At 41.5% G+C, this 17,782-nt stretch overlaps 2 protein-coding genes across 9 annotated transcripts in view; both read left to right on the top strand.

The window, feature by feature from the left end:
- Positions 1-1,527: 1,527 nt before the first annotated feature.
- LOC112216223 (tubulin alpha-8 chain) lies at positions 1,528-6,710 on the top strand. Of its 2 annotated transcripts, XM_024376061.1 has the most exons (5): positions 1,528-1,706; positions 3,209-3,434; positions 5,090-5,238; positions 5,386-6,066; positions 6,173-6,710. In XM_024376061.1, exons 1-5 carry the CDS (start codon positions 1,704-1,706, stop codon positions 6,470-6,472), a joined length of 1,359 nt encoding a protein of 452 aa, XP_024231829.1. In that variant the 5' UTR covers positions 1,528-1,703; the 3' UTR covers positions 6,473-6,710. The 2 variants fall into 2 exon arrangements, with proteins under 2 accessions (XP_024231829.1, XP_024231830.1); XM_024376062.2 differs by lacking the exons at positions 1,528-1,706; positions 3,209-3,434 and adding an exon at positions 3,459-3,741.
- A 2,810-nt stretch (positions 6,711-9,520) lies between these two features.
- Positions 9,521-17,782, top strand: part of LOC112216188 (lysine-specific demethylase 5B-B) — a 38,932-nt gene continuing 30,670 nt past the window's right edge. For 2 of the 7 annotated variants that reach the window (XM_024375999.2, XM_024375997.2), the window contains exons 1-15: positions 9,521-9,859; positions 11,958-12,035; positions 12,435-12,557; positions 12,662-12,832; positions 13,132-13,188; positions 13,495-13,695; positions 13,916-14,012; positions 14,199-14,320; positions 14,620-14,778; positions 14,973-15,092; positions 15,443-15,601; positions 15,787-15,968; positions 16,176-16,338; positions 16,446-16,565; positions 16,705-16,899. In XM_024375999.2, coding sequence (XP_024231767.1) covers positions 9,707-9,859; positions 11,958-12,035; positions 12,435-12,557; positions 12,662-12,832; positions 13,132-13,188; positions 13,495-13,695; positions 13,916-14,012; positions 14,199-14,320; positions 14,620-14,778; positions 14,973-15,092; positions 15,443-15,601; positions 15,787-15,968; positions 16,176-16,338; positions 16,446-16,565; positions 16,705-16,899 — 2,100 coding nt within the window. In that variant the 5' untranslated portion in view covers positions 9,521-9,706. The remainder of the gene's footprint in view (positions 9,860-11,957; positions 12,036-12,434; positions 12,558-12,661; positions 12,833-13,131; positions 13,189-13,494; positions 13,696-13,915; positions 14,013-14,198; positions 14,321-14,619; positions 14,779-14,972; positions 15,093-15,442; positions 15,602-15,786; positions 15,969-16,175; positions 16,339-16,445; positions 16,566-16,704; positions 16,900-17,782) is intronic. The other 5 variants (XM_024376003.2, XM_024376002.2, XM_024376001.2 and 2 more) reach the window with 4 other exon arrangements.

Here is a 17,782-nt window from a genome sequence, read left to right as displayed (position 1 = left end):
TGACTGTCACTCGCAGGGACCCGGGTTTGAGTCCTGGTTGGGCTAATCACCAAGCTAGCTGCATTGATGTCAGAAGTGGAATGACACTGTGGGACTATCGGGTGTGGGAGGATGTTCGGGGGGGCAGGGATGTGTTTCCCAAAAGAGGGTGTAGTCCTTGTGATTCTTGATAAGTGCTTAGTAACGGACTGCCCCAAGGCCCTGGTTCAGTTCATACCAGGCTACCCCCCCACACACAAATTTCCAACAATATCTACATGTGCAGTAAAGTTGCTACATGTGCAGCTTTGCTACATGTGCAGTAAAGTTGGACACGCCTACTCATTCAAAGGTTTTGCTTTATTTTGACTATTTTCTACATTGTAGAATAGTAGTGAAGACAAACTATGAAATAACACATTTGGAATCCTGTAGTAACCAAAAAAGTGTTAAAAAAATAACTAGGCAAGTCAGTTAAGAACAAATTCTTATTTACAATGACATCCTACCCCGGCCAAACACTAACCCGGACAATTCTGGGCCAATTGAGCGCCACCCTATGGGACTCCCAATCACGTCCGGTTGTGATAAAGCCTGGAATTGAACCAGGGTCTGTAGTGACGCCTCTAGCACTGAGATGTGCCTTAGACTGCTGCACCACTCGGAAGCCCAACAGTCTTGAAGGAGTTCCCACATATGCTGAGCACTTGTTGGCTGCTTTTCCTTCACTCATCCCAAACCATCTCAATTGGGTTGAGGTCAGGTGATTGTGGAGGCCAGGTCATCTGATGTAGCACTCCATCACTCTCCTTCTTGGTCAAATAGCCCTTACACAGCCTGGAGGTGTGTTGGGTCATTGTCCTGTTGAAAAACAAATGATAGTCCCACTAAGCCCAAACCAGATGGGATGTCGTATCACTGGTTAAGTGTGCCTTGAATTCTAAATAAATCACAGACCTTGTCACCACTTAAGCAGGTGTGGTTTCTTTGCAGCAATTTGACCATGAAGGCCTGATTCACGCAGTCTCTTCTGAACAGTTGATTTTGAGATGTCTGTTATTTGAACTCTGTGAAGCATTTATTTGGGCTGCAATTTCTGAGGCTGATAACTAATGAACTTATCCTCTGCAGCCGAGTTGCCTCTGGCTCTTCTTTTCCATTGATGATCCTCTTGAGAGCCAGTTTCATCATAGCGCTTGATGGTTTTTGCAAATGCACTTGAAGAAACATTAACACTTGAAGAAACATTAAAAGTTCTTGAAATGTTCCACATTGACTGACCTTCATGTCTTAAAGTAATGGAACTGTCATTTCTCTTTGCTTATTTGAGCTGTTCTTAAAGAAAAACCATTGAATGAGTAGTTGTGTCCAAACTTTTGGTACTGTAGATGGAGTATGAACCAAATCACATATATTAAAATAATGTTGAGTTCAGTAACATCACTTTTTTTTTGATGTCACATCACCACTGGGATCCAATGACAATTCGACTAGAATGCTCAGGTATTTCAGTAGTGTGTGGGCGGTGTGCATCGCAGACCCAGGCTATAAACTCACTCCTCGCATTCAACTGGTGCATGACATTGCTGTGTTGGCGGAGACACGTAACTCGTCTTTGTCGACGGAGCTGGAGCAAAAGTTTTTGAGCCTTTACTGTGTGTTGAGAATAAAACTTTTCAACCGTTTTTACGCGTCTTCAATCATCTGAATCTTGACAGGGGGAAATGGTATGTGCGCAATTTACATAACTTCTTAATTTTTAACTTTTTGCATTGAAATTCTAAATACGGGAAGTAAATTTTCCCCATTTCGGTGTTATTATTAATATTTGCCATCCTCATTGGCAAATGTAATGTTCACGCAGTCTGAAATTTTAGAGCAACCTTTACTCGACGATTTGAGAGGTTTCCTTTGAAAAATGAAAAACAGTCAGCTCTTTATTGCCTTATGTCCATAACCTCAACCTGGCCCTACCATCTTTCCATTCCGTTTGAATGTATCCGTTTATAACGTTTATCGTTTGTTACTACGTTATTATAACAATGTAATACAGTATGTGCGGGAATGCATACTGTGGCTGCAAGAGAGGAATCCTAGGAATCTGTTGAGCCTTGGTGAAGAAGCAGATAGGTGGGTGGTATGGGGCAGACGTAGTTGGTTGGGTCACATGCTTGACAAACTTTCATGAAGTTTTTAACCTTCAAATGGCAAATGATTTTGTTAAAACAGTCTACTTTACCTATATTTAGGCAAGAGTCTAGGAAAGCAATGTCGTGATACACTATCTTCCTATACCAATTGTGTACATAAAGGAAAATGTGGGCTAGTGTACAGTCTATGGGCCAATGCATGATTACCAAAGAGAGGCCATTTGCTTTCTCAAGAATCAGCCATTCAAAGTATAACAAGCATGCGAAGCCCCTTTCGTGTCATTCTCATACAATAATTTACTTTCTATTCACGATTTAGGAGTTCTATTTTTCTTTGTGACAATGTGTTATTACACAGCATTTTAGTGTTACATTTTACAGATGCCACTTGCTTTTCAAATGTCAGTTGATTACCACATTGTTGAGAACCTAGAATCCCCTCCCCCTGGGATCCAGAGCCAAGACAACAAATCTGGACATGCTGAGACATGTGTCTGTCAGATTTCTTATAAACACTTTGGTACAGTTTTCCAGAGAGATTAAGCCTAGTCCTGGACTAAAAAAAACCCTGAGTATAGTCCAATGCTAGAGTCAATTTGTGTGTGGGAAACCGACCATAAAAGGAATAAATCCTTTGACCTTATTTGAGTTCAGGACCTTTAGGATCATTATTTAGAGTGCCACGGTTACTTTAAATTTGGAGCCACTGTATTGCTCTCTACTTTTGGAATCACCTTTAATGACTTGAACCATGTGGTAATGGATACATGTAGATTTTTCCCTGGATAGATTTATTTCTGGTTTGCCCTTTTCGATCAACATTTAATTCAGCCCTCTTCAGTTATGACTGTGCTTACTGAGCTGTAACAACCAGCAAAATTAGAAAAAATAACATACAGGAATGTTGTTAATAATAAATCCTACATGTCAGCATACTTTAATTCCTTGTACTGTTGTGTGTTGATATAGTCAGATTTACAGTATGTGGGTAAAATGGGCTTTGCTGTTTGTGTATTTTCCACTTCAGACAGACTGTTTGAAGAACAGAAAGTAGTCGTGCTGTTGTTTTTGGCCAACAGAGAGAGTGTATCTCCATCCACGTGGGCCAGGCAGGCGTTCAGACGGGCAATGCATGCTGGGAACTCTTCTGCTTGGAACACGGTGTGGGGCCTGATGGAGTGTTCAATGAAGAGGATCAGGGGCCTAATTCCCGGACTGACCCCTTCAACACTTTTTTCCACACCGGAAGTTCTGGCCGCCATGTTCCCAGGGCCATATTTGTGGACCTGGAGCCAACGGTGGTTGGTAAGCAAAGTCAATTGTAACCTTTTGTTTTATTCTCCTCTTTCTCGCCATCCATCATCCATGTTTCGTGTGTGTGTGATTACACAGGTGTAGTGTAAATGCATATCCATACTCATGGGCCAGTCAGGAGTGCTAATTGGGAATGAATTCATGTGGGCGGGGACCTGTGCTGGATGGAGCATGGTATTCAAACGACAAGACCATTGGTGGTGGCGGTGATGACCCCTTTTTACACTTTCTTCAGTGAACGTGACTCAGGAAAGCTTGTAGAAAGTGCTGTGTTTGTGGACCTAGCCAGCTGTAATTGGTAAGTGGTGGTGTATAATATTGATACAAAGATGAAAAGAAAGTTTAAGTTAAAGCTGAAATATGTAACTTTTTGGGCGACCCAACAAAATTAACATAGAAATGGGAGTTATAGATCTGTCATTCTCATTGAACGCAAGTCTAAGAACCGGTAGATCTGTTGCATGTGCGGCGTTTCTATGCTTCCCATTTTTAAGTTTAGTTTTTGCGTAATTTACTTTTGGTTTTGTACACCAGTTTCAAACAGCTAAAAATACTATATTTTTAGTTTTGGAAAATATATTTCACAGCGATGGTACACTATACTTGCTTGTTTTGTCACATAAACTGAAATTAGGCCAACTATTAGAATTTTTGCAAACAGGAAATGGCGGAACGATTTCTGCATAGTACATCTTAAAATGTTGAATAAATTAAATGTTTGTTAATGATACACACCCCACACTTTCACAACAATAACAACTGGGCCAACAACAAATAAAATGAACTAATAAAGAAAGCCCACACACAGCATATGCTGCTCCAAAGTACAGACAAGTTGGCTGCAGTTGCCCTTGCCAAGTAATAAATAATTAAATTCATGTTACATAATATGGTGGGGCTGCTGATAAGCTCCAGTATATGGTAAGTAGTGTGCATTAATCAAAACACTAACTCCACTGTAACACATCTACAAGTGTTCTATGGAACATTAATAAATACTAGAAATCCTGATTGTTAAAATTGTCAGTGGTGGAAAAAGTACACAATTGTCATACTTTTCTTGTTTCGTTTAAATAACGGACAGCCAGAGGCACACTCCAACACTCGGACGTAATTTACAAGCATATTATATTGATTTAGTGAGTCCTTTAGATCAGAAGCAGAAGGGATGAGAACATGCTATATTGATTGAGTGAGTCCGTTAGATCAGAGGCAGAAGGGATGACTACCTGTTATATTGATAGGTGCGTGAATTGGACTATGTTGTTGCCTGGGCATTCGAAATGAAATTAGTACTTTTAGGTGTCAAGGAAAATGTTTCAGGAGTAAAAAGCACATCTTTATTTTAGGATGTAGAGGAGTGAAAGTAAAAGTAGTCAAAAATAGAAATAGCAAGGTAAAGTACAGATACCCCAAAAAAACTACTTAAGTAGTACTTCAAAGTATTTTTACTTGGTTACTTTACGCCACTGAAAATTGTGCATCTACATTACACTGCTGGAAGACGCAAAGTGCAGCTTTACAGACTACAAAAGAATCTGAGCACAGGACTGGGAACCAAGAGCAAATCAACAATTGTGGTAATTCAGGTGACATTTCCTGTTGATGTCCTATATTTGTTGAAGAGTAATTGTTTCCCCCCCCAGATGAGGTCAGGACTGGGATGTACAGGCAGCTCTACCATCCTGAGCAGCTCATCTCTGGAAAGGAAGATGCAGCCAATAACTACGCCCGTGGACACTACACCGTGGGGAAGGAGATCATTGACGGGGTCCTGGAGCGTATCCGTAAAATGGTATCACATTAAGACCTGATCTTTGTCATACAGTCAAAGGAAGGATTTGAATCATAATATATTAATAATATAGGCTAATATAAAATATATTGGCTAAGGCCAATATATTGTGCATCCCTAGTGTTGATCAATAGTTTTTCTCCCTAGACTGACCAGTGCACAGGACTGCAAGGATTCCTCATCTTCCACAGCTTCGGAGGAGGCACCGGCTCTGGTTTCACCTCTCTGCTGATGGAGCGCCTGTCTGTTGACTACGGCAAGAAGTCCAAGCTGGAGTTTGCCATCTACCCAGCTCCCCAAGTGTCCACAGCTGTGGTGGAGCCATATAATTCCATTCTGACCACCCACACCACCCTGGATCACTCTGACTGTGCCTTCATGGTGGACAATGAGGCCATCTATGACATCTGTCGCCGCAACCTGGACGTTGAGCGTCCATCCTACACCAATCTCAACAGATTGATCGGTCAGATTGTTTCCTCCATCACTGCATCCCTACGATTTGATGGTGCGTTGAATGTTGACCTCACAGAGTTCCAGACCAATTTAGTCCCATTCCCCCGCATTCATTTCCCCCTGGTCACCTACGCGCCCATCATTTCCGCTGAGAAGGCTTACCATGAGCAGCTGACCGTCTCTGAGATCACCACTGCCTGTTTCGAGCCATCCAATCAGATGGTCAAGTGTGACCCTCGCCATGGCATGTACATGGCCTGCTGTATGTTGTACCGTGGAGATGTGGTGCCCAAAGATGTGAATGCTGCCATTCAAAATATCAAGACCAAACGTTCCATCCAGTTTGTGGAATGGTGCCCCACCGGTTTCAAGGTAAGGAACATAATTGCCTCCCGCATATGATTTATATTGCAATAGATAAGTACTATATTTCGTTCTCGGTCTAAGGAGTAATTGATTTATTTTTCTATCTAATCAGGTTGGGATCAACTATCAGCCCCCAACTGCTGTACCTGGAGGTGATCTAGCTAAAGTCCAGAGGGCTGTGTGCATGCTGAGCAACACCACTGCCATTGCTGAAGCCTGGGCCCGTTTGGACCACAAGTTTGACCTCATGTATGCCAAACGTGCCTTTGTGCACTGGTATGTAGGCGAGGGCATGGAGGAGGGAGAGTTCTCCGAGGCCAGAGAAGACCTGGCTTGTCTGGAGAAGGATTATGAAGAGCTGGGCAGAACAAGCACAGAATCTGATGATGATGAAGCAGGCGAGGAATATTAAGAACCATGATGTCCTACCTGTCTATTAAAAATGTATTATTCCGTCTTCTTTGTATTCGTTCTATTTGTAACAATTCATTGTTGTATCTTCCTGCCCTGAACCAAAACAAGTTGTAAAAAACGTATGGACAGCCAAATACACTTGTTTAATAATGCCCTGTTAATGTGTCAATTCCAAAGTGCCATGTTTTGCAATCGCAATGGCTTTCAGCTTCTGAATAAAGTCCGTCTGTGTACAATATTGTGCAAGATATTTTTTTCTCTGCATATTTCATTGAAATTCATGATGAAGAACATGTTACAGCTGGGCCAAGCTTTACCTGGAGTAGACTGTATAACCTCACCCACATTCTGGTGACATGTTCTGTTTCAGTAATAATTTATTAAGGGATTATATTTAGTTTACTAACAGTATATTATGAGTTTATAATAAACAGTAACCCATTGCTGGTTGCATTCAGTGAGCTGATGACTGTTGCTACTGGTCTGTGGAGCGCATAGCCTACCGAAGATCGCTAACGTTATAATTTGTGACTAGCCTCAAAACTGTTACAATGTATCATGCATGATTACAAACCCCTCAGTGCTCGCCCACTTAGTAGCCACATCCAATCAAAATACTCCATCGGGGCTATTTAAAGAACAAGTTCCGGCAGTGGTGGAGTCACCTGAAAATATCCTTCCGCGGTAGTAAACAATGGGACGATCTCAATGTATATCCCTGCCGTCCTCCCTCGTCTCCTTCTCCAAACCCATTGGAGAAGAAGACGAGGAGAGAGGAAGCGAGGAGTATCATTTGAGAGAATACTATAGATGGGTTTGCTGATAACGTCACGAAAACCGTGTGCACGCTTTGATGTGGCAGAAGTCCAGAACGGCCATGTGGGAAATCGTAAGTGGCTCGTTTCAGATACACTGAACAAAAATCTAAACGCAACATGCAACAATTTCAAAGATGTTATTGTGTCACAGTTCATATAAGCAAATCAGTCAATTGAAATAAATTCATTAGGCCCTATCTATGGATTTCACATGACTGGGAATGCAGATAGGCATCTGTTGGTCACAGATACCTTAAAAAAAAGATAGGGGCATGGATCAGAAAACCAGTCAGTATCTGGTGTGACCACAATTTGCCTCATGCAGCATGACACATCTCCTTCGCATAGAGTTGACCAGGCTGTTGATTGTGGAATGTTGTCCCACTCCTTTTCAATGGCTTTGCGAAGTTGCTGGATATTGGCGGGAACTGGAACACACTGTTGTACACGTTGATCCAGAGCATCCCAAACATGCTCAATGGGTTACATACTTTATCTGGTGAATATGCAGGCCATGGAAGAACAGGGACATTTTCAGCTTCCAGGAATTGTGAACAGATCCTTGCGACACAGGGCCGTGCATTATCATGCTGAAAGGAACATTAAATTCTCTGGCAACAGTGGTGGACATTCCTGCAGTGACCTTTTATTGCCCCCAGCACAAGGTTCACCTAGCCCAAACCATAAAAAACAGCGCCACCAATCTTTAAAGTTGGCACTATGCATTGGGGAAGGTAGCGTTCTCCTGGGATCCGCCAAACCTAGATTCGTCCGTCAGACTGCCAGATTGTGAAGTGTGATTCATCACACCAGAGAACGCGTTTCCACTGCTCCAGAGTCCAATGGCAGCAAGCTTAACACCGCTCCAGCTAACGCTTGGCATTTTGCATGGTGATGTTAGGCTTGTGTGCGGCTGCTTTGCTTTGGAAACCCATTTCACGAAGCTCCCAACAAACAGTTATTGTGCTGATGTTGCTTCCAGAGGCAGTTTGGAACTCGGTAGTGAGTGTTTTATCTGAGGACAGATGATGTTTACGCGCTGCGTGCTTCAGCACTCGCCAGTCCAATTCTGTGAGCTTGTGTGGCCTACCACTTCACGGCTGAGCCGTTGTTGCTCCTTAATGTCTCCACTTCACAATAACAGCACTTACAGTTGATCGGGGAAGCTCTAGCAGGGCAGACATTTGACGAACTGACTTGTTGTAAAGGTGGCATACTATGAAGGTGCTACATTGAAAGTCACTGTCCCCAGTCCACCTGGTCGTGCTGCTGCTCCTCCTGTTTCAACTTTTCTGCCTGCGGCTATGGAACCCTGACTTGTTCACCGGATGTGCAACCTTGTCCTGGACCTGCTGTTTTCGACTCTCTCTCTACCGCACCTGCTGTCTCTAACTCTGAATGATCGGCTATGAAAAGCCAACTGACATTTACTCCTGAGGTGCTGCCCTGGTGCACCCTCTACAACCACTGTGATTATTATTATTTGACCCTGCTGGTCATCTATGAATGTTTCAACATCTTTGCCATGTACTGTTATAATCTCTACCCGGCACAGCCAGAAGAGGACTGGCCACCCCTCAGAGCCTGGTTCCTCTCTAGGTTTCTTCCTAGGTTCCTGCCTTTCTATGGAGTTTTTCCAAGCCACCGTGCTTCTACATCTGCATTGCTTGCTGTTTGGGGTTTTAGGCTGGGTTTCTGTAGACCACTTTGTGACATCGGGTGATGTAAAAAGGGAGTTATAAATACATTTGATTCACTGAGCTCTTCAGTAAGGCCATTCTACTGCCAATATTTGTCTATGGAGATTGCATGGCTCTGTGCTTGATTTTATACACCTGACAGCAACGGGTGTGGCTAAAATGGCCAAATCCACTAATTTGAACAGGTGTCCACATACTTTTGTATATATAATGTATGTCCTCAATCTTTTTCAACATTACATAATTCTGTGTAAATTATATACTACATTCAACACAATGGTGTGTCAAAACAAACGTGTATTTGCATATTTATATATTCATGTGTGCATGACAAATTGGAATAATTTTAGAACTATATCTTAGAGTAATCACAATCCATGTAATAAAATTCTGTAATTGATATTGATTTAAAATGTCTAACATGAAGTAGGATTGATTTCTAAAGTCATAGAAATGAGTTGGCAAACATAAAGAGGTTTTAGAAAAACTAAATGGTATCTACTTTTTTAGGCGGACGTAGTCACTGCCTTAGAACATTCGTTTCGCTGTGCGTGTGTATGTGTTTGACTGAACTGCCTCGTATGTTGATCCCGATTGCCTTCTGGAGAACCTGACATTGGAAAATTAGAAGGATAGCCTTCCGACAGATCATAGCAAGGTGACATTGTTGTGATCAGCCTACCTGTGTTTGAGCTCTAAGATTGGACCACGAAGATGACCCAGCCTCGGCCGGACGAGTTCAAGCCACCTCCGGAGTGCCCAGTCTTCGAACCAAGCTGGGAGGAATTTGCCGATCCTTTTGCTTTTATAAATAAGATCCGTCCAATTGCGGAAAAAACGGGAATTTGTAAGGTCCGCCCGCCTCCGGTAAGTGTGGTCGAGTTGCTGAATGGTTCAATTGAATCTTTAAAACCATTTTAACAACAAGAAGACTGACATCTACCATACACTGGGGGGTTTAAAGGGACATTTTCAACATGGCGGATTAAGGTTTTTTTGCTGATTCTTTTGTGTATCATTCAAATGTTTATTTAGCTAGCTACATAATCTAGCTAGTTTTTAATAACATTAGCTATCTACCTGACCAGCGGAGTGTATTTGTGTAGCAACAGGAAACGTTGGTAAAAATGTATCTTGGTGCTTAACTGAAAACGAAACGGTACAACACCGGCAAGCTAGCTAGCTAACTGATTTGAACGAGTCGTGAGATTTATCTTTCGCTAACGACTGATCAAACTAGTAGTATCTGGCACAATGACCGTCAGCGAAATCAGCCAGTTTAGTGTAAAAATGACAAACGATTTATCTTTAATACTACCTAAAACAGCGTTTCAATAAATAAAATGTACATTTACATAACATTATCTAGCTACAGACTGACATGGTCCATTAACGTTACAGTAGCTAACTGGACTGGCAGGTGGGAATTAATGTCTAGCTAGCTTGCTAAATTGGCTAGTTGTGTCGTCAGGGGAGAAAACAATAGACATTGTTAATAACAGGAACACTTTTTACATTTCTTGACTATGTATCACTGGTAATGCCAAAGCCAAACAGTCGTACGGTTAGTGTTACGGAGACGGGTGATGTTTATTGTTGAATGTTGTTTTTGATGACGTCATTCAGACAAACTTCTATCTTCCCCATAACTAAGGATCACCTGTATTCATTAGTCTTGTTGGTTTAGCCTAAACTTAAGTGATTTATCGGAAAATATTTTTTTAACCTGTGTTGACCTTTTTGGAAACTGAAATAAAAACCATTAATAACCAAAGAAAGAAGTAATCCATATATGAATAATAGACATAACTCATAACGCATACATTATTGGTTATAACTATCAATCAATATCGAATGGCGTCAAAAATGAGTGTTAATAGCTAAGTAATTGGATAGATGTCTGGAGATATCCTGGTGAAAAAGGATGTTCACTCAGTAGGCCCGACAGTTTTTGGGTGTTGTCCTCCATGTTGGCTTTGTGGTAAACCGGAGCTGTTGAGTTCCATCTGGCCATTTTGTTGGTGATGTTAGTTAGGCTAGTGTGTTTTTAAGATAATAAATCAATCATGTTGTATGCTCTACAGTGCTTATTGTAACTCTTAATAACTCATTATATTGAAGGGGGAAAAGTACCGTGACCTATTTATATGTGAAATTAAAATAATCCTACATGTCTGCAATACCTCCTTTCAAAGAGACTCCATCTACCCTACATAAAGTCAAATGACTTAGGTCCTGCCAATGTAAAGTGTTTTATTTTTATTTTGATGTAACTCGGTGACAACAGTAGACCCATAGACAGACTCAGACTTGTAGGCTAAACATCTGTTACTGACAGGTGTTTCACCCCATACTGCTGGGTAGATGTGGTACAGTTTGTATAATTTAGTGAACTACGTGTATTTCAGATAGTAATTTAACTACATTTTGCAGTAGCTTAGTGGTAGTTGAACTAAATTTAAATCTTGGTACGGTTTTTGGTAGTAAACGTTTTGCAATGTAGCGATGTAGCCAACTACTGGAACTACACACTACTTGTTTTGCTAAAATAAAATATGGGTGAAGTATGCAATAATTCACTTTCTTTTTCAGCTACAGACCTGCCCAATTCTCACTTGAAGATATATTTTTTAATTTGATAAATTACACGTTCTGTTAACATCTGACCCCAGAGTGATCTGTCTTGCAATTTGTAGTCTATGACATTTCAAATTTAGATATGATAATTTATCACTAAGTAGTTTAGATGTAGTGAGCTACTTTTTCAAAGTTACTTCAGTTAAGTAAACTATTTTTCTTAAGAGTATATTTAGTGTCGCTTAATTTCTTCCAGTGTGAAGTAATTGGAAGCTTGGTAAACTATATTTTCAGAGGAGCTTCCCCAACACTGACAATAGGCCATTTTATGATATTATGTGTCCTATGGAATGCAAATTCGACTAATGTTGTTGTTGTATGCTCACAGGGCTGGCAGCCCCCATTTGCATGTAATGTTGACAGACTGCACTTCACTCCTCGGATACAGAGGCTCAATGAACTGGAGGTAAGGAGGTCACTTTGCATTATGTGTAACCTAGGTCTTAGTTTCCATATATAATACCCTTGATGATATGCAGTATGCATCCCTTTGAAACCCAGGCCCATAGAGGGGAATAGAACTGATTGGTCAGGGTCTCGGTCAATGCAATTGTCTAGTTGACGAAGCACTGAAGGTTGCTGTTGTGCCTACCATTATTAATCACCCCTTTCAGAAGCTTTAGTGAAAGGAAGGTCAAAGGTTGCTTGTGCAGGAGTCGGTCAGCAGAAGTCTTTTCAGTTCGCAAATATTTGTTTGTTGCATCACATTGCTGAGTCAGGAGACTGATTATCACCTCTGATTTTCTACATTTCAATTCCTACAGTGGCTGTTTGATATCACCTAGTGTATGTTCCCCTTTCCTAGGCACAGACCAGAGTCAAGCTTAACTTCTTGGACAAGATTGCAAAGTTCTGGGAGTTGCAGGGGTGTTCTCTGAAGATTCCTCATGTGGAACGGAAGATATTGGACCTTTATCAACTCAACAAGGTTGGGTGTTTTAGTATTGTTTCAAACTACTATGCATTTATTCCATCTTAAATGGTATTTAACAGCATCCACTGATTATAATTAACTTTGACACATTTTTTCAGAATGTTGCAGATGAGGGTGGATTTGATATTGTGTGTCGCGACAGACGATGGACGGCGATTGCACTTAAGATGGGCTTTGCTCCAGGCAAGGCTGTGGGCTCTCACCTACGGTCACACTATGAGAGAATCCTCTACCCCTACAACCTCTTCCAGAGTGGAGCTAACCTCCTGGTAAGTTGGACAAATGCCCTAACACTCATGGTTAATCTGTCTGCGTCTGTTCACATTGTACTCAGGGCTTTATGCACTAGCTAATGCTGTGTTAAGTGCTTGGCTGGCTCATCTGTAGGCAAGTTAAGCACTGTTCAACCATAGTTCTAGTGCTGTTATTGTGGAAGTACTGTATGTTTGTCTAATGGTAGGATCATTTTCAATATTGAATAAATGGATTGAAAACTGCAGAGAAAGCGTATTGAATCAATATAGATTGGGTCTTTGTTGTTAACTTTGCAAGCTCTCTCTTGCTTTAGGCACCAGAGCTTGCTTCCAAGCTGATGCGTTTAGTGTCTGCCCCTGAACTTGACACGGTATGGCTGCCTCATGGTTATTATCTAAGAATTAAAAAAATGGCACATGTGGTTATGGCATAGTCTGGAGTTTTTGGTTACACAGAAATGTTACAGACCATTCTTTGCTTCAAATAGTCTCATTGTGCTTTGTCCGTGCACCGCTGATATAGTCTGGGTGTCCTTGCTGCCATAGGCATGTGTGCCATGTCTATTATTGTTTGTATGTTATGTCTACATTTGTAATAGATTAACTGCATGTATTGTATAACATTACATTGTAATGATATCACTAATGTTCCTATTCTATGGTGCCTATGCCTGCAGTTTGTCCAGAAGCCAACCCTGCCACTTGACACAAGTGACAAGGAGTACAAACCCCATGACCTGGCCGAGAGGCAGCAGTTTGTCCAGCCAGCCGAGTCCTGCTGCAACAGCGCCCGCAGAGCAAAGCGGATGAGAGCTGAGGTGGATGCTCTTGTCGAACAGAGCCTCACACACTTGTCAGAAGAACTCCTCATAAACCCAGTAATTTAGATTGCAGAAACTACCCTGTAACCAACTACCTTACTCTATCTCCTTCAAATCCTTAAGTCACAAAATGGAGTGTAATTAGCTTAAAGCCTTGTGTGTTATCTTAATTATTCATGAAAGCATTGGCACAATACTGCTCTCTATTGCATATCAACTTTGTAACATCATTAGTGGTAGTTGCAATAGTTAACTAGAACTCTATTTCCATTCACAGACCAGTTGTGTGAAGACCGAACCAGGAGCTGAACCCTGTGAGAACAGACCAAATCTGAGGAGGAGGATGGGCTCCTTTGTTGCCAAGCCCGAGCCAGGTCAGTACCAACAAGGCTTTACTTTAACCACAGAAGAGTTAAAACAATATTTGTGATCGGTGCCAATATCCATATACTTGTATACCATTTAGAATCAAGAGTAAGTAAGATGCACCATGGATAATTCATGAGTTAAATCATCTGGTGTTCCTCATTATGCTCATCATAAGTAATTTTTTTTGGCAGAAAAAGAAATTCCCATTCTAGTGAAACAAGAACCCATCGAGCCGGTGAGCGAGGCAGATGAAAACAAGTCTCGATATAAGAAAAAACCCAGTCTTGATGTCCCACCTCCTGCAGTGAGTGTAGTAAGTGTGGATTTATTTGATCCATTCTTTGGATGAGAGAGAATACTCTAAATGGATTATCAACATTATTGCATCTTTATACCAGAACAAGTTTTATACATTTTTGTGCAGCATATAGGTTTAAAAAAAAGTTGAATTGTATATCCTTTGGTTATTCCACTTCAAGAATGTGTCATGCCTTTTATAGGTGGTTCTGTTGTTATTATATAGTTCATTAGTTATGTATTAACTGGAGTGAAGAGAATGCTTCTCTCAGGAATGACTGGAACAAAGCCCTTCTTCCCTCCTCTGTTCTGTAGGTGGACCTGTATATTTGTCTGGTGTGTGGCAGCGGGAGTGACGAGGATCGTCTTCTGCTGTGTGATGGCTGTGACGACAGTTACCACACCTTCTGTCTCATACCCCCTCTAAACGACATCCCCAAAGGAGACTGGAGGTGCCCCAAGTGCCTGGCTCAAGTGAGTAGTGATGTCTATTCACCTCATCACACCAATAACCACATTTACACTTCACAGTCAATCTGTACTGGCTTCTGTGAATGTATGATATGAATGTGTTCAACTCTTATTTATACAGAATTCCTTTGTTTATCTGTGAAAAGAAAACTGTTATTAAGGTGTGCTTTCTACCCCTTGTTGTTTATTTTGAATAGGAGTGCAGCAAACCTCAGGAGGCATTTGGTTTTGAGCAGGCATACAGGGACTACTCTTTGCGGGCTTTTGGTGAAATGGCAGACTCCTTCAAATCTGATTACTTCAACATGCCAGTTCATGTAAGTAGAAAATGTCTAATCAAGGAAGTTCTAAGATTTTTGACCTGTTGTAATTTATTCACAACTGTCAAAAATGGAATATGAAATAGCATTTTTAACATTTCATCAGAGGTGGATTGGCCATCTGGCATTTTGGGCAAATGCCAGATGGACTGGTCCATTTGTTAGCCCAGTGGGCCTGTCTAGCTTCAGTTTTTTTCTTTCTTTACAAAATGATCATTACTTGGCTAATAATGCCCCCCCCCCCAAAAAAAAATCCTGTGTGGGGGGGGAATGTGCCTGTCTCAGAAATGCCAGGGCCGATTTCTAGTCCTAGTCCGCCCCTGCATTTAATTGTGGATTTGTTTCAGATGGTTCCCACAGAGTTGGTGGAAAAAGAGTTCTGGCGCTTGGTGAGCACCATCGAGGAGGACGTCACAGTGGAGTATGGAGCAGATATAGCCTCCAAGGAGTTTGGGAGCGGATTCCCCATCAGGAATGGAAGATTTAAGGTTTCAGAAAAGGATGAGGTAGGCACCTGTATTCAAATGAAGGACTAACCCAACCAATATAGTACATCACATAGTAGACTCAGGATAAAATGGCTAAACCTTTCGTTCAATCTCATGGCTTGTCAATGTACCATTGTATCAGAATATATATATATATTTTTTTGAAATGCTGAAAATGCTTTCTTTCCCATGATGTCTTGTAGATGTACCTGAAGTGTGGCTGGAACCTGAACAACATGGCGATGATGGACCCGTCAGTGTTGACTCATGTCACAGCAGACATCTGTGGGATGACTCTACCTTGGCTCTATGTAGGCATGTGCTTTTCCTCCTTCTGCTGGCACATCGAGGACCACTGGAGCTACTCCATCAACTACCTGCACTGGTACTGATTTTTGTTCAGGGATGTTGAAATTAAAAAATAAAGTAGTTACATACAATCATAAAGTGCCATTTTGATTATGATCATTGCTATTTTGTTTTCCACATTTCCTGTATGGAGTCAAGACAATATTTTCAAGTTTAGAATTTGACTTTAAATGCTTTGTTTGCATGATATTCCTAAATCAAGCTCTGTATTTGTTTTTGAAAGGGGGGAGCCGAAGACGTGGTATGGAGCACCTGGCTTTGCTGCAGAACAGCTTGAGGCTGTGATGAAGAAACTGGCTCCAGAGCTGTTTCAGATTCAGCCTGACCTCCTCCACCAGCTGGTCACCATTATGAACCCCAACACCCTCATGTCTCACGGGGTCCCTGTAAGTTTCTGTGTAACTAGACTTACAACCATGTATTTCCATAGAATCGCATATAATTCTACTAACGGATACATTTTTTCTGAAATCAATATTTTCTGTATCCTCAGATTTACAGAACAAACCAGTGTGCTGGTGAGTTTGTCATCACCTTCCCCAGAGCTTATCACAGTGGTTTCAACCAGGGTTTCAACTTCGCTGAGGCTGTAAACTTCTGCACTGTGGACTGGGTAAGATACTCATTGGCTTCAAGAGGATAGACCTGAGAATTTTCTCTTCCTTTACCTGAGCTTCTCATTGCCATTATTTTGGAAGGGGTAGTTTATGTGAAGTGGAGTGTTTACTAATAGTCTCTTTGGTTAATCTCAGATGGCATTAGGCCGCCAGTGCGTTGACCACTACAGACTACTGCATCGGTACTGTGTTTTCTCGCACGACGAGATGATCTGCCAGATGGCCTCCAAGGCCAACAGTCTGGATGTGGTCCTGGCGTCGGCTGTCCAGAAAGATATGAAGGATATGATCAGAGAGGAGCAGGACCTACGAGATAATGTCCGCAAGATGGTAAGGCGCCCGCACAACAGAATTATACAGTAAAGTTTACATACACTTAGGTTGGAGTCATTAAAACTCATGTTTCAACCACTCCACAAGTTTCTTGTTAACAAACGATAGTTTTGGCAAGTCGGTTAGGACATCTACTTTGTGTATGACAAGTAATTTTGCCAACAATTGTTTAGACAGATTATTTCACTTATAATTCACTGTATCACAATTCAGAAGTTTACATACAGTAAGTTGACTGTACCTTTAAACAGCTCTGAAAATTGTAGAAAATTATATCATGGCTGATAGGCTCATTTACATAATTTGAGTCAATTGGAGGTGTACCTGTGGATGTATTTCAAGGCCTACCTTCAAACTCAGTGCCTCTTTGCTTGACATCATGGGAAAATCAAAAGAAATCAGCCAAGACCTCAGAGGAAAAAAAATGTAGACCTCCACAAGTCTGGTTCATCCTTGGGGGCAATTTCTAAACGCCTGAAGGTACCACGTTCATCTGTACAAACAATAGTACGCACGTATAAACACCATGGGACCACGCAGCCGTCATATACCGCTCAGGAAGGAGACTCGTTCTGTCTCCTAGAGATGAATGTACTTTGGTGTGAAAAGTGCAAATCAATCCCAGAACAACAGCAAAGGAACTTGTGAAGATGTTCTAGGAAACCGGTACAAAAGTATCTATATCCACAGTAAAATGAGTCCTATATTGACAAAACCTGAAAGGCTGCTCAGCAAGGAAGAAGCCACTGCTCCAAAATCGCCATTAAAAAAAGCCAGACTACGGTTTACAACTGCACATGGGGACAAAGATCGTACCTTTTGGAGAAATGTTCTCTGGTCTGATGAAACAAAAATAGAACTGTGGCAGCATCATGTTGTG

The sequence above is a fragment of the Oncorhynchus tshawytscha genome, linkage group LG16 (genome assembly GCF_018296145.1).
Source record: "Oncorhynchus tshawytscha isolate Ot180627B linkage group LG16, Otsh_v2.0, whole genome shotgun sequence".
NCBI classification, from domain to species: Eukaryota; Metazoa; Chordata; class Actinopteri; order Salmoniformes; family Salmonidae; genus Oncorhynchus; species Oncorhynchus tshawytscha.
The sequence above is the reverse complement of the archived record's forward strand: the minus strand, read 5'-3'. Positions and strand labels throughout refer to the sequence as shown.